Source organism: Apus apus, chromosome 5, assembly GCF_020740795.1.
Source record: "Apus apus isolate bApuApu2 chromosome 5, bApuApu2.pri.cur, whole genome shotgun sequence".
NCBI classification, from domain to species: Eukaryota; Metazoa; Chordata; class Aves; order Apodiformes; family Apodidae; genus Apus; species Apus apus.
In genome coordinates, this window is record NC_067286.1 from 37,762,414 (window position 1) to 37,778,627 (window position 16,214).

A 16,214-nucleotide genomic window follows, 5' to 3' on the forward strand; every position below is an offset into this window, starting at 1 on the left:
ATTTCACACAGAACAGATTTACACATACAAAGTCTCTCTCCCTGATCCTATTAATTTACCCATTTTGCTATACTAAACAGAAGAAGACCTGCGTTGTCAAATCACAGACCTTGGTGCATCCAGCCTGAGCATTTCTTATTAGCTTCTCTGTGGAAGTATACAAACATTTTCTTTCTGTTATGGAAGTCATTGCAGCTCCTCTGCTATTGGGTAAAATGACTAAGACAAATCTTAAGTGAAGAAAATTAGCTTTATTTACGTAAATCAGAAAACTGAATTGTTAGAACTTTGGTCAAATGTTAATTCTGTACAATTTACAATTATATTTATATACAAAACTTATAATAAAATACAGTACTTCACATTTTTCCTGAGTCCCTGTGTGTTTCTCAGTTCTGTAAATCTTTTTTTTCCCCTCCTTCCTTCTAAAGTAATTAAATTCAAATGTAAATACTATTCTCAGTTTGATAGTGTTTGGTTTAGATAATACTGGCATTAAGAAAGAAGTCAATACACTATATGTAGAAAATACTTTATAGCCATTGCAATTTTGATAGTTACCTTTCTATATTAAAATATTCTCCTTGATAAAAATGTTGATTAAACACTCCTTATGAGTTTGTCACACTTCATTCGACACAAGACAAGCTGACTTCAAATACACCCATCTCCCATTCTAGAGACATATAAATTTGGGTGAGTTGCATGTATATAACTGATCATGTAAACATCAGGAAACACACATCCAGATAGAGCAGATGTCTGAATTGAGGCACAGTACATTAAAATTGCTGTCCTATGCTGGACAAGGTATGTAAGCTTCACGTGCCTGCCTAGCACAATACAAAATTCACACAAGGATACATCCTGAAAAGTGAGACTGTCCAGCAGGAAGGCACCAAGCCTGCAAATACTGACATATGCATAGTAGTCCTACTATGTAAAGCACTGCGGAGTCTTCAGAGAAGGGTGATTGAGCTGTTTTTAACAGCACTTGTTACATCTCAGCCAGCTCAAGTAGTTACTAGGGTTAAAGCTATCTGTTTACCTTCATTCGGTTAATTTTTTGAGATCAGCAATAATCTATTGTAAGGCTAACAAGGATATTTCACCTGTTTACTTAATGATGAAGTGTGCTACATTAGTACTTAGGCTAGATTACAACCTGCAAGTAAATTTATGTCCCACTTAAATCCAAAACCAAATCAGGGTAACTTATTTTTGACAAATTTTGATATAAGCCAAAATTAACTTAATGGCTAAGTGTGGGCTGCTCCTAAATGTATGGCAAAGCTCACTATATTTTTTTTAATACAGGCATGTGCATTTCTGGTATTTTAGTCCAAAATAATAAAAAAATACAGATTACATGACTTCTGATAGATTTATTCACAGTATTTAGAGATGTTTAAGAAGTCTTACACTAACAGAAAGTTATCAAAGGTTTGCTTTCTCTTAAAAACTTTCTGTAATACCTCAGTGCAAACAGAAATACATGAGAACAACTGATAGTGATCCTTCTTGGATTAGAAATTAAGAGACATTTTTTGCTGTTAATATCAAAGTGCATAAAATAACAATATCAGATGTTAAAGAAAATTAGTCTTTAGCTGAATGCTTGAACTTTTTCCAGGATTCTTTGTATGTTTAGCAGTCTTCATTTTGATGCTTTCTTGATTGCCTTTTACAGCTGACTCAAGCCTGGCTTTCATAGTTGGAGAGGAAGCCATCAGTTTTTTAAAAACTGCTGAGTACTGTGGACCAATCTGCATCAGATTTTGCAAAGCAAACTCATGTAGATTTTTTTCCGAGTTTGTAGCAGAAACCAGGGCATTTTCATCCAAAAGAAAGGAAATAAGAATAGGAAGAAGGCAGGCCACCAAATGAGCACCTGTAAACATTGAAAACAAAACTTAAACAGACACTTTTAAAAACAGCTTCAGATTCTAACTAGAAGCATTTCTCCGAGTTAACATTTAACACAAACTATAAAGCTGCAAATGTTACTTGAACTGCATGGTAAAAAGAACCAACAGTCTAGTTAGCAATTAGTGTGAAGGACTGGGTTCCTAGTGGTCGTTTTGTTTTAATTTGTTAGCTGTGGCAACTTCCAGCATGTCTAATGCTTTGTGTACTAGTAATGGAAGTAACTTACGGTGCTCTTCCTCAGCCATGGCTATAAGAGCTGTAACCAACTTTATTCCCTCCTGAATGACTTGAAGTTCTGCAGCATTTTCAGGTTTTGCTTTTTCTGTTTCCTGCAATTTCCCCACGATGGATGGTACTAAAGAATGAATGTAAGGATATGACACAGTTGTGTTTGGATGCTGAAAGATGGAGTGCAGCAGCTGGTAGCACTTACACTGTACCTAAAGGAAAGATCAAATTTGCAGTTACAAAGGGTTATACTTAAAAATACATGTCAGAGAGTTTCAAAAGTCAGAGCTCACCAGATAAAATTTTAGAGAGGGGGAAAAATGTGCCTCACAGCTTCTAAATTCATCAGGTTGCAGGCCTCTAATGCATAATACTTTAAAGGAGCATTATAACTAGAAATCAAATTATTAAGAATAATTAGGTCATGCTTCGTGTTTCTTTCCACTGAGTCCTACGCCTTCCTACATATTTAAATTAAGGAAAAATATTTTTGGGTCTCTTTAGCTTGGAGAAGAGGAGACTGAGGGCGACCTCATCAATGTTTACAAATGTGTTAAGGGCGAGTGTCAGGAGGACAGACCCAGGCTTTTTTCAGTGATGTCCAGTGATAGGACAAGGGGCAATGGCTGCAAACTGGAACACAGGAGGTTCCACGTGAACATCAGAAAAACCTTCTTTACTGTGAGAGTGACAGAGCACTGGAACAGGCTGCCCAGAGAGGTTGTGAAGTCTCCTTCTCTGGACATTCAAAACCCGCCTGGACATGTTCCTGTGTGATGAACTCTAGGTGATCCTGCTCTGGGAGGCGGGTTGGACTAGATGATCTTTAGAGGTCCCTTCCAACCCCTAAGATTCTGTGATTCTCTGACTTTTGTGTGAAGGTTATGTCTTAGTACTGCTTTGACAATACACTCTTTCCTGCAGAAAAACAGCTGACTGAAAAGAGGTGCTTAAAATATAAGCACTATCTCTGTCAACATGTAGGCACGATTTTTAAAAGCCTCAAATGGTGCAGTAGGTTCCATGTCACTAGAAGTCAGTAGGCCCTGAACTGGCAAGTTCCTGCACAATTTCTGAAAGGCTCAGATGCCTACACACATGGATAAAAATAGCAAATGCATACTGACATTTTCTTGCTGTCACATTCTGCATCCTCATTTTCCTATCAGTGCAAACCAATGTTTATACTACTAGAAATGTATTAATATCATAAATTAAAAAGTATTTTCTTACAGCAAAATGCTAAGTTAAAGGTAAATTTGTTTACCTTTTTGTTATTACATGAATATACACCAAGATGCAAGGAAACCAGTTCACAGTGAATTCCCAAACAGGAAAACTAAGGCGTGTTATTTTCAGAGTTGGACTTTCAGAGTCACGAAGTCCCAACTCACAGAAAAGCTACTTCTATTTGCAATAATAATAAATACAATTATTTTTTCCCAATACTTTGGATTTTTAGGTGAAGAATAGTAACAGATGAACTGTGGCACTGCAATCTAAAGTAACCACATAAAAACATTTACACTAGGCCAGAACAAAGCATTAATAGTTCAATAGGCTGCCTCCAGCAGTGGCCCGGAGCTGATGCTTAGGGGACAGTACAAGTCATGTGGCTCCCAAAGACTCACACCTGAGGGTCTTCCTGAGCAGTAGATAGTATCTGTGTGTTGAAGTTAAAATGAACAAATAAAATTAAACAGATGCCTGACAAACTACACAACCCTATCATGTACTTATCAGTGTAGGGGTGTGATGACCCATCTGACTCTGGGTACGATGCAGTAAGAAAATGAAAATCATAGGAATACAGAATTGTATACAGAATAAAACAATTATAACATCCACTGCTTGACAAGCTCTCACTAACTAGTTCAAACTGTGTTTTAAATTACAAGAGACACAGTCAGGACATAATTAACTGGAATTACACACAGGACGAGCAAAACAGCTGAACAGAAAATAAGCTAAAATCCATTTAGTATGATACCGATATTCTTATAACTTCACCAGTACTTACAAGGGGATCTTTTGAGGCAAGTGTTATTTTAAACTTCTCAATACAACGCTTTTGAAGGCACTCTAAGGTAGTAACTTCTGGACTGGCAGACATAATAAATAATGTAATAGCAGTAAGCAGGCTAACTTCATCAAGTTCTTGGAGAAGCCCATCTACTGTCAGTAAAACAAGCATTCTGTTAGATTTGAATTAAAAAATAATTCTGTGAATTCTAGCGTTGCAAATAGGTGGAATAGAAATGTCAAATGTCTACACTTCTTCAGGAATCTCTTTTTTCAAATACACAACATAGTCTGATGCACTGATATGGACTTTTACCGTAATAAAAGCCAAGGCCAAAGTGGGAATTCAGGATTGGTTATATGCTTATTTAGCATTAACTGCATACTCCTATTCCATTGTTCCTCTGCATAAAGCACAATAAATAACTTTGAACAGCTGGTATGACATATTAGCGTACAACCCATGTTTAGAATTATATAAACATTTGCATTAAGAACATGTTTTCTTTTGCGGTAATTAAAAAAACCCTGTTTACAAAAGTTCCAACAACAAATTACAACTTAGAGATTAAACATAAGGAACCACAGGGGTACTACAAACTTGGGAAGTTGAAGAAGCAGCACACAGAAAAATCACTTTCAGACAAAAATATTTTTTCTTGAACTACTGTTTTAATACCTTTTACTTAAATGCAGACACTAATTCTTTGTGGAGAACCTGCATGCAGTACAGCTGTCTTTTATGCTAAGCTGTACACTGAGGCCATAACTCCTGTTTATTCCATTGTACCATGTAAGTCATCGTGGCACTAGACAATTGAGGGGTAAACCTGCAGTCCCACATTTATAGCTTTACAGATCATGACTTCTCAGATGACCTGCAGGGGCAAGATAGCACTAAAGATTCAACAGTACAGTTCAACAGTAGCCAACTAATTCTCCTGTGACTTAAGATACTAGTCTTTTTTTAAGATATGCATGAATTTAATTTAAATAAGAGCAAACAGCTTTTCACCCAAATATTTTTGTTTTGTTTTTTAAACACACAAACCCAAAATTTGTGCTTACCTTGATCCCAACAGTCAAGCACTGTGATCAAAGCACTACGTAGAAGATCAGTCCAAGCACTCCGACTTTTCTCTGCTCGAGCCATTGGAGAAGACAAGAGTCCTTTAAGAGCTTGTAGAGATGCAGCAACCGTCAAAGGTAACTGGCCATCTTGCACTTTCACAGCAGTCTCTTTAAGTACTCCAATCATTAGGTACAAGATAGTAGGAAGAACTGAAACACTTCCTGTAAAACAAAGCAAATTCATTTCACAGACATTAAAAAATTTGAAGGAGCTTTTATGTATCATCTTATTTATCACCCTGTTAATCACCTATGTGAACGGAAGCATGGGTGATTTGAAGAAATATTTTAAATATCATGCAACTTGCTACAGACAACCTGGAATTCAGACTACTTAAGGGAAGTTAAACCTTTTCCTCATTTAAATTAGCATTGTATACCTTTTCCTTGATGACTTTACTATATGAAGTGTGAAATTGTTTCATGTTCAGTGAAAAGCACAAAAACATCAGAACCACTGAGAAGCAGAAAAGGAGAAGCTATGGAAGTATACAAAGTACTGAATAGTAGAAAAGAAATTCTAAGCATGTAAGCATATTTTGCAATGAAGACAATACAGCAAAGGGAATTAACAGAGGGTAATACCAATACCGGTGAGAGGCAATACCAAGTGCAAGGTCCTGCGTTTGGGTAGGAGCAATCCTCTTTATCAATACAAGCCAGGCCATGGTGTGATAGAGAACAGCCCTGCAGAAAGGGAGTTGCGGGTGCTAGTGGACAAGAAGTTGGACATGAGCAAACAATGTACACTGGCAGCCTGGACGGCCAATTGCATACTGGGCTGCATCAAAAGAGGTGTGGCCAGCAGATCAAGGGAGGTGATTCTGCCCTTCTATTCTGCTCTTGTAAGACCCCACTCGGAGTACTGTGTCCAGCTCTGGAGTCATCAACACAAGAGGGACATGGACCTGTTGGAGTGAGTCCAGAGAAGGGCCACAAAAATGATCTGAGGGCTGGAGCAACTCTTCTACAAAGAGAGGCTGAGTTGGGGTCATTCATCCTGGAGTGGAGAAGGCTCCAGGGAGACCTTATATTGGCCTTCCAGTACCTGAAGGGGGACTAAAGGAAAGCTGGGGAGGGACTGTTTACAAGAGCTTGTAGTGATAGGATGAGGGGCAATGGTCTTAAACTAGAGGGGGTAGATTTAGATTAGACATTAGGAAGAAATTATTCTAGTGGTGAAACACTAGAACAGGTTGCCCAGAAAGATGGTGGAGGCCCCATCCCCAGCAACATTCAAGGTCAGGCTTGATGAGGCTCTGAGCAACCTGATCTAGTTAAAAGGTCCCTGTGCATTGCAGGGGTGGCTGGATTAGTTGACCTTTAGAGATCCCTTCCAGCCCCACACATTCTATGATTCTCCCACATGATGTGTAGTTAGCCAAGGATGTCATTGCTCCAGTAAATCACTTAATTCAGTAACTTAGTAAGATTAGTAAAAAGAGGATGTCAGATTAAAAAGTAATCACAAAAATTCCTAGAATTATAATAAAAAACCCTAACAAATATTTTTGAAAAGTGAAGACCTAAGAAGAGAAGCAGATTGTCCCACAGCCTACTGAACAGATCTTTATCTGTCCCTGAGAATCTGATAGTTGATCTATCTAAATAAGAGTCTATTCCAAAAAAAATATTAAAAAGTCACAGGAGTAGCTTGGCATAGCAGTTTTGCATATTTTTCTGTCTTTGAATCTAACAGTAATACAGAATTCTGCACATATTGGAGACCATCTAGAAACTGCATACTTATGTGTTGCTCCTGATTTAGCAAAAAATTGTGATTTAGCAAAGCAGAGTTAAGCACATGGCTTAACATGCTTTTGTACTTCCCTAATCAGTAAAATGCATGTTTTTAAGATTTTAATATCCTGATGCTTGTGAGAGACCTGTTGAATTATGGAGGGTCTCTGAACCTGAGGACATCTACCTTCTATTTACAAACAGTCAAGTCTCTGAAAATTGGCTGCTGGAATTCTGTAGGAAATCCAGTTCATGAGCCTCATTAATTTGAAAATTCTATTATGAATACATATGACAGGTGCCTGAAGTAAGAGACATGGTAGTAATAGGACTGTAACTTCAGTTACCTATTAAAGGGGGGAAAAATGATGTAAATCCACATTGGAATACTCTTCTCTTTGATTATATGAGTTGACTTTTGGAGATGCTTCCTTATTTGACTGACTGTATAAGCAAGCTTAAGCTCCTCATTTTTGTCACCTGACTTCAATGCTTAATTTCTCCAGTGTAAACACCCCATCTGGTCTGATCCTACAAGCTCTTAGTTTGTGTAATATCTTGAACAGCTAAAGACAAAAAGAACTACAAGAACAAAAAATAATCACATTCTTTTTCATGAAATATCAAATTATTTAGTAACAAATTTCATATCATTATTTTCCATGAAAGATAGTTGCCCTCACATCCAAGTGATGCTATGTTTGTTTCCTTTTGCTTTGAACTGACAGATAATGAAGTGCAGATTGGAAAAAGAAATCATATCATCACCCTACAATGACAGCAAGAACTACCTACTATTCCATTCGGAGTATGCTATCCCCCAAAGAAGAATCTTGTAACAGAGAACAAATTAAGAAAAAAGAATAAATTTCCTGGGCTTGTAAATGCAAAAATTTGCACAAGGTCTAACATAGATTCCTAAAGTGGGAACAGAGGAGTAGGGGAGAAATAGTTTATAGGTGTGGCTGTAACAGTACTGAAAGATCATACGTATGAATACAATACTGGGGGAAGGGGCAACCATCCTAAAGATTGGAATTAATAAAAAATTAATCATGAGTAAAAGTAAACTAACCTGAGAAATCAACCATAACTCCTTACAGTGGTTTCCTAATGATAGCTTTTAGTGAAAGGTAACATGATACATTTCCCTTTTAAATTTAATTCATGTCTGCATTATAAAATACAAAATATACAATTCAAGTAGAATAGAATCATGTAGCTACTGTATACTTCCCTGTACAAAATCAATCTATTAATTGCACTGTTACATGTAGAAGGAAAAGAAAAACTACTCCTTTAATTGCTTCAGTTTTGTAACTTGTTTTGTAATCTGACAGTCAAAACCACAATTAAAACAGGAAATTGTCACAAGTAAACCAACAAAACTCGCTGCCAGATTTATTCAGCTGAGAAAACTAGGTAATAAAAAGGAGGCTCAGAAGAGCCCAATATTTTTTCATTAATCTTTCTTTATGATGAAACAGCATACCTTCAGGAGAGCAGATTGCAGGAACATCAGAGAGAATAACTAATGCTGCTGCTACTAGTCTGCTTCCATCTTCTGACAATAACAAATGTTTTCCAGATTGAACTGCAGGGCTACAAGTTAATTTAGGGTTGAGCTGGGGAAGCTGTCTGACAAGAATACAAACACACAACTCCAGTGTTGCAAAGACTAATGATTTCCCAGGCACCAGTCCTCCTGTGTCTTTGCCTTCTCCAAATTCTGGTAACGTTTCCTTTTCTGCAGCACCATCATCAACTAAAACAAAAAGAAGAAATATGGCTGAAATCTGCAGGCTGAACCTTGTTTCCAGAAAGTTTACTACTTAGGACTGCTTCATCACCAAGTGATAATCTTGCTACATATATTTGTGCATTCATACGTGTTTAGAGTTCTACTGGCAAACATCCATCCTTCTGAACAAGAAAACTATACACTGATGGTTAAAAGGCAGAGGTGTGTGCAACAGATTTAGATGTACAACGTGCTGAGGCACCATGCCAATCTGATGTCACCTGGTGTTTTGTTTCTTCTCCCAGTTATTTTCTTTTAGGAAAAGAACTCTAGGAAGTTACAATCTGTGGAATCTGCCTTGTAACAGGTGTGTGTGTTGAGTCACTCCATTGCTCTACTGCAGCCGATCCTAACTTTTCACTAAGATTTCTCTGTCCCTGACACTGCACAAGACTATCCCAAGTGAGTTTCTCCAGTTTTCCTCCTCACTTCGTGCCCTCTAGTCACCACCAAAACCTCCTGCTATCTATCATACTGCCTCAATTTCTTATGTCAGGCACTTGAACTGACTTGAGTAAACCAAGATTAGTCACTAATTGGGACTAGTTAGTCACTTCAATTAAGATGCATCTTGGGATATCACCCTCAATAATCCAGTTTTCCAAGAAAGAATTGTTTTAACCCTGATAATATGTATTCAACATCTCATGCATTACTGTACCTTCTGCACTTCTCCGCTTTTCCTTCACATGTTCCTGAGCTGCAAAAAGAATCAGCCGAACCACTTCAAGGGCAGCAAGCTGAATTTCAGGTGATTCTCTGGTCAGTATCAGTCGATGTAAAACATTCAGCAGCTCTACACCCAGCTCCTACAGTAAGAAAAATACTTAATATATATAGTTTAATGCAGGAATTTTAGAAACATGTTAATATACATGTTAATACTAAACATGGTAATTTAGAGATACAGCACTTAAAACTACTAAAAACCCCAAGTAATTTTTATCTTATGGCTTTTTAACTCTTCAAAGTAGGGATACTACAGTGTATCCCTCCTACAGTATATGAATTTCCTTGCAGAGAGCACCAATAATCAGAACTTAGGCAAGTCCACAGGCTTTATCACAATTGCATGGCACATAGGATGGTATAAAGCTTAGTTTAAAGGAGAAAAAAAAAAAAAGGAATTTTGAAATTATTACTTCTTTTTAGGATCTACTGGCGTGGATTTTTTTGGTTTTGCCTTCCCCCCCCCCCATACCACTGTTTTTTGTTCAGCTTCCTTTTATCATCTTCAATATTTTCAACAGAATTAATTCAACTGTCCCTTGACAGAGAGAGTAAGAGAACTTTTTTTTTTCTGGAATTCTGTCTTTACTGGGCTGTCACCCTACTCATCTAATTCCTATTTCCAGACAAAATGTCTTCAAGTTCTCTGCCCTCACTGTCTTCTTTTAGGTGCCACGTTGTGATCTTTTGCTCTCCTCCCTCTACAGCTTTGCATTTTTGCAAAGCATGTAATTTACCTACTACTTATGTGTTGAAGATTCCTGGATATACAATAGAGAATAGAGATACTGTTCAAAGTGAAATTATGCCTTAATTCTGGGGTGCTTTTGATCATTAAGACATTACCTGATCACCACCTATTTTTGACCTCGGCCACGGAACATCAAAGAGTGCCTGTAGGGCTCGTAAACAGGCAATAATATTCTCCATTGCTGCATCTGATCGAGGAGAGCAGAGAAATTCCACGCTAATTCCTGTAAGTATCAGAAGAAAAAAAACATTTATTTGCTTGAAATTTTAAGAAGTAGCTTTGTCAATGTCTAAGTGACCTGACAATAGGTTGAGCAGATATAAAAGAGCATTTCCATTTTATATTAAGTGAATTAATCTCTTATTGCTAATATCTTCGGGCAAGAGCTCTATTACCTTCAGAACAATGAAAGAACTCCAGTATCAGACACTATTATAACTGGTATTAACATAAATAAAGAAAATAAATTAGTAGATCAATTTCAAAGTAAAACCACAGAATTCTAGGGCCAACGTACAGGCAGACAATTTGTAATGAATATATAGCAGAATATTTGCCCAGTCACACTTATTTATATAAAAGAAGGAAACAACAGAGAATATAGTAACAGTTCACAAACTCAAAGGCTAAGGTTTTATCTTCCCATTTTACAAAAATGCTAAAGATCACAGCTACCACAACTGGATAACAGCAAAAAGTAAATTACATAAAGCTAAGCCTGCAAAATCCTAGATGAGATTAAAAACAATCACTTTTTTTCCTGAGCTTTCAGTACTCTTCAGATGACATTTTATAACATTGGAGATAAACTTCATATAAACCGTGATCATATTCTCATCCCAGCTGTACAGCTGTAATTCCTAACTGTGTGATGTCTTGGGAAACTGCTCAACGTACACTAAAGAACTGCTGTGCAACGGCAAGTGTCTGAGCTTTAAAGTCCATTCAGTTTCTCTGTAGGAAGTGAAAATGTTGAACAGCAGAATAAACAAGCCAGGTGTCCATGGTAAAGCATATGAAATTTGAAGTATTAATCCAGTAGCAGAGGAAGCAGGAGAAATGAGCAGCTTTTGTATCAGAGGTCCTACTTTGAACTCAGGGAGCAACAGGCTTCAAAGGAAGCTGGCTTGGTGCAGGAACACTGGGATTCAAAGGAAGCCATATGCATCTGGGTCATACAAACCCATTCCAAAAAGGGATTACAAAAGAAGGATACAAAAAAAGAGACCAAAGGAAAACGCTGCAACTAGAAATGCCTAGTTGCGTAAATTTAGGTAACTGGGACTGAATTCAACTGCCTGATTAGCCTCTGCAGTAGCAGAGGCCTAAACAGAACTTTATGTGAACTTAAGGCAACACTTTTTTACCACAAGGGTGACTGAGCACTAGCACAGGTTGCCCAGAGAGGTTGTAGAGTCTCCATCCTTGAAGATAATAAAAAAACATCTGGACAAGGTCCTGGGCAACTGGCTTTAGGTGGCCCTGCCTGAGCAAGGGGTGGGGGACAGATGACCTCCACAAGCCCCTTCCAACCAACACATTTTTCTGTGATGTATAACACTGTACTTCAATGATGCTAAAGCATACACTGTAACTGCAGTGCTACAACCATGACAAAGATCCACTCTTGAACTTGCAGGTTTATAAGCAGAGCAGTAAGCACTCACATAGGATTTGTTTAGCTCATACTGAGTGTTTTTCCTACCATATTTGGGAAACACACTGCACAATTTTCTCACTAGGATTTAAAATTCTTCTGATTGTACATTTTTCTAAGAGAGGTGATCTTCAATGATGCATTTAAATATTAATAATTACATATCTGTTTGCTAACAGTTTTATCTATTAAAATGACATTTTGGGTTACAGCATCTAGACATTATGCACGAACTAACCCAAGAGAAGATGAAATCTGTCAGTATTCACATCCTCAGGAGATTTCACCAAGGGCCTGGTAGAAGAATCCTGACACATTGTAGTCGGGGTGACAGGTCTAGAGAGATTAGTAACTCCTTCATCTGGATCAACAACAACGAAACCTGTGCTAGTAAGCCATAATGCTGTAGCATAAAGTATCAGTGCCCAGGAGTTGTAGTAATGAGGTCTGGCATTTTCAATTGTCTCTGCTGTATAAAATGTACCACCTACAAGAAGAGAAGTTCCAGTATTAAGTATTTATTTTTAATTACCATATTTTCTCATTCTTATAAAAGGGAATTTTCTCATTCTTTTCATTGACATTGTATTTACCTTATTTTATGTTTTGGTGTGTTTTTTTCTTTTAAATGCAAAATATTATAATTTGGGCCAATTGGATTTATTTGAGTATAATCCAATACAATGACCTTTTTCTTCTTTCAACCATGAAATTGCCCAGCAAGAATAACAAACAAACTACTTTTCCCATCAGTGAAACCTCTGTTCTCAAAAGCAGTTTTTATCTTTGGACAGGCACACAAGTATGTATTCTCTATACAATTTACTCTTAACTGTGATCTTAACACAAGCCAGCTAGGACATTAATGATCTGCACTTGCACATAACTTTTGAAAATACAATTGAAGTGTCTTTTTACCTTCAGCAGGTAGTTGCAATGTGTATTCTGAAGGCAAAGTTAAGAGAGCAAAATCCTGAAGTGCAGCAAGCCAGAGCTTGCTCAGTGTTCCAAGATCTGCCTGTACCAAGTCCAGAAGTCCAGTGGCTGAAGATGTTACATCTCTGTAGCCTTCTTCTGCTGAGTTTGCAATGTTTAAATGGTGATTTTGTGCATCACTTTGATTTTTCTGCTTTTCAACTGCAACTATGTAAACCTGTTTATATATTTGGAGAAAGATACAAATATTAACACTTGGAAAACTACTGTGAACATTAGTGCATCTGCCAGTTGAATGGGCATGAGATCTCCTAGAATCTATTTCTGCTTCAAGTCCAGTTGGCATGGGCAAACCTCCTGAATCCAGTCCCTCAGCTAATCTTTACGCAAGAGTCCAAATAAAAGGGAAACCTACTAAAATTCCTACATATAGCTGCAGTTAACTTCCCTACTCTTAAATGAATATATATTGTCCAGCTTCAGCTTCCAAACATCAAACTATGTTTTAGCTAGAAGACTGAAGAACTTACTATCAAATAATATACCTATAAATGACCTTGAAGCTACAGTCAAATAGTTCCTAAATCTTCTTTAAACTGATATGACATATTGCACTTGCGACCATCTTCTCAAAACTATATATTATTCTGTGTTAGCAGTAAAGAATGAAGAGTACAGTCTTGCATCATTTGTGAAGTTTGAGTGTTACCATCAATAAGTTAACTTCAATGTGAGAAGGTTAGTTTCCCTAGATGGCTCTCTAGCTATTGGAAAAGACAGACTTGAGAGTATTTCAGACCAGCAGCCCTCCTTGGTCTTTCCAAAATGCCCCTGGAAGGAAGCTCTTCTCCTTAACTATAAATGAGACACAGGAGACCACTTCAACTAATCTAAAGTCAGCATTTGTGAATATTCATCTCCTGCAATTATGACTTATCTATCTTTCTCAATTTTATTAGTTGTACTGGGTTGATGCAGGCCAGCAACTAAGCAGCCACCAAGCCCTCACTCCTCCCTGCAACAGGATGGGGGAATTCCTTCAAATTCTGGAAACAAGAAACAGGTAAGATCATAGAATCATAGAATGGTTTGGATTGGAAGGGACCTAGAAGATTATCTAGTTCCAACCCCCCTGCATGGGCAGGGACACCTCCCACTAGACCAGGTTGCTCAGAACTCCATCCAGCCTGGCCTTGAACACCCCCAGGGAGGGGTAAAATGTTGGAGGTCCTAAGTGAGAAGGAACCACCTGGGGCTTAAGTGAAATACTGGTAAGTAATAGGTCACAAAAGCTTATTCCCAGTTTACTTTGTCATAGTTTCTCATATCTGACATCCAGTAGCAAGCTACACAGAATTTGCTTTGAAGTCTTCTAGTTATCTTAATTATAGACTGGAGCAATCTACAGATCTTCACTTCTTACAGTAAAGCCTCACATCTAGTCTGAATTTTGTCTCAGCTTCTGACTAGTGATAGGTTATTGTCATATGCCCTTAAAAACTTTTTCTCCATGTAATAATTTTAAATTGATCACAGCAGCTTATTTGAATAGATGAAAAAGACTGATCAACTTAAATCTCTTGGCGTAAGCATGTTTTCAAGATCTTTCTTTCCACTTGCTAGCTTTTCTGCAGAGGCTTTCCTGTTTTGTCAATGTCCTTTCTCAGGTATGAAAACCAGAGGTTGGTATGTTTTTCTACAAATGTTCACATAAAAGCTATCTATTGCCTGCTTTCTCACTCAAAAATAGTTAACTTGTTCCTTGGTTATATACAGAAATATATACAGGACATGCCCGTATTTAGCTGGTTATCAACCATCAGCATTCAAGGTCATTAACAATGCTTTCTCAGACACATCGTCTAGAGATTATGTACATTTTTCACATTTTTTTATGTTAAGATATCTAACCTTGAATTTACATGTGTTAAAAGAAGCATTCACATGAGCTGACTTTAAGGCAATGCACTACCAAATTGAACTTACAAGAACTACCTGTAAGAAGTTAACTGCCAATAGACAATGAGAAAAATCACACCTACTTAAAATGGTAGGTTCCGTGGATCATCACCACCCCCATTAATATCATGCCAATTAAAAATGAACATTGCAATATTGGAACATGTTAACAAAATTCATATTTCTTAAGTACTAGTATATTACAAACAGTTTAACTAGCAGTGCTTTTGTCAAGTTTACAAAGTTCATGTACTGTTTCGAGGCATCAAAGAAAAGCAAAGGACCAGCAAATTCTATTTAATGAAGATTGTAAGAAATTCCTGAAACCATTCTGTCTCAAAGGTTCTAGCCTTCCTACCAGATACCAAGACTATCATTACAGAGCTGTTAACACTAACCTCTGCCCAAGCCTTAAGCACAGCCAGTATCTCCATAGTTGAGGTGCTTTCATTATATTGTTGACTTTGTGCTTCTTTCCCAGCCTGCACTTTGACCAAAGAGGACACAAGCAACTGGTGAACCCTTCGAAGGTCATTAAGATCACTTACTACACCACTTGCTATCCAGGCACTGCATACCTAGTGTTGTAAAAGAGAAATGATGAGAAAAAAGAGCCAAACCCCACTGGATACTCTTTTTGAAAACCAGATATTATTTCTATTGAGATACAGTTACTCTCGGATAATAATCAATGTTAAATGACATTACAGTTTAGTATACATCACTAACGAAAGCCAAAAACATTAGAAGGATGGGCAACATTATTTTGTGTGCAGTGAGGATTTGAGGCTAGATGATTTATTTCCTTTTTCTTGTGTGGCTTATCAAACAAAAAGATAATTTCAGAGGGTCTATTACCTAAGACTTCTGACTTTCAACACTTGCCTGACATGCTTTTGCTGTGACATCAGGAGGAGTTTCAGGAGCAAAGGCAGGCCTAAGTGCTGCTCCAACCTAAAGAGAAGTTATACAACATTTAATACATAATGAAGAATTAACTAAGTAATTATTTCTTATAAGCAGGCTTTGTTGCCGTTTTCCTTTATAAAGCATAATTTCCTTTTCGTATTTCTACAGACTCTTTCAGTGAAGCTAAAGAGGAGGGAAACAGTTGCAGTCATATTTTTATTGCTTTGTTTTGCTTATACTGAAGACATGATTCTCTTTGAAAATGGTCTTCAAAGCTGAAGGTATTTTTTGCACAGTCTAAAACTGAAACAGAAACCTCTTCCTCCCTGGACTCTTGACTTGATGAGTAGCCCTAAAAATAGAAAAACAGTTTTCCAAACCATGAAAGACTTGCAAGACACCTAATGAGTGACATTTCCTTA

General features: G+C 37.4%; 1 protein-coding gene across 8 annotated transcripts in view; it reads right to left on the reverse strand.

Annotated features, from left to right (window-relative positions):
- Positions 1-231: 231 nt before the first annotated feature.
- Positions 232-16,214, reverse strand: part of HEATR5A (HEAT repeat containing 5A) — a 64,794-nt gene continuing 48,811 nt past the window's right edge. For 7 of the 8 annotated variants that reach the window (XM_051622364.1, XM_051622363.1, XM_051622360.1 and 4 more), the window contains 11 exons: positions 15,769-15,837; positions 15,282-15,461; positions 12,907-13,141; positions 12,227-12,475; positions 10,427-10,554; positions 9,513-9,660; positions 8,543-8,815; positions 5,248-5,472; positions 4,178-4,332; positions 2,156-2,369; positions 232-1,891 (listed from right to left, as the gene is read on the reverse strand). In XM_051622364.1, the coding sequence (XP_051478324.1) occupies positions 1,590-1,891; positions 2,156-2,369; positions 4,178-4,332; positions 5,248-5,472; positions 8,543-8,815; positions 9,513-9,660; positions 10,427-10,554; positions 12,227-12,475; positions 12,907-13,141; positions 15,282-15,461; positions 15,769-15,837 (2,178 nt within the window). In that variant the 3' untranslated portion in view covers positions 232-1,589. The remainder of the gene's footprint in view (positions 1,892-2,155; positions 2,370-4,177; positions 4,333-5,247; positions 5,473-8,542; positions 8,816-9,512; positions 9,661-10,426; positions 10,555-12,226; positions 12,476-12,906; positions 13,142-15,281; positions 15,462-15,768; positions 15,838-16,214) is intronic. The other variant, XM_051622361.1, reaches the window with a different exon arrangement.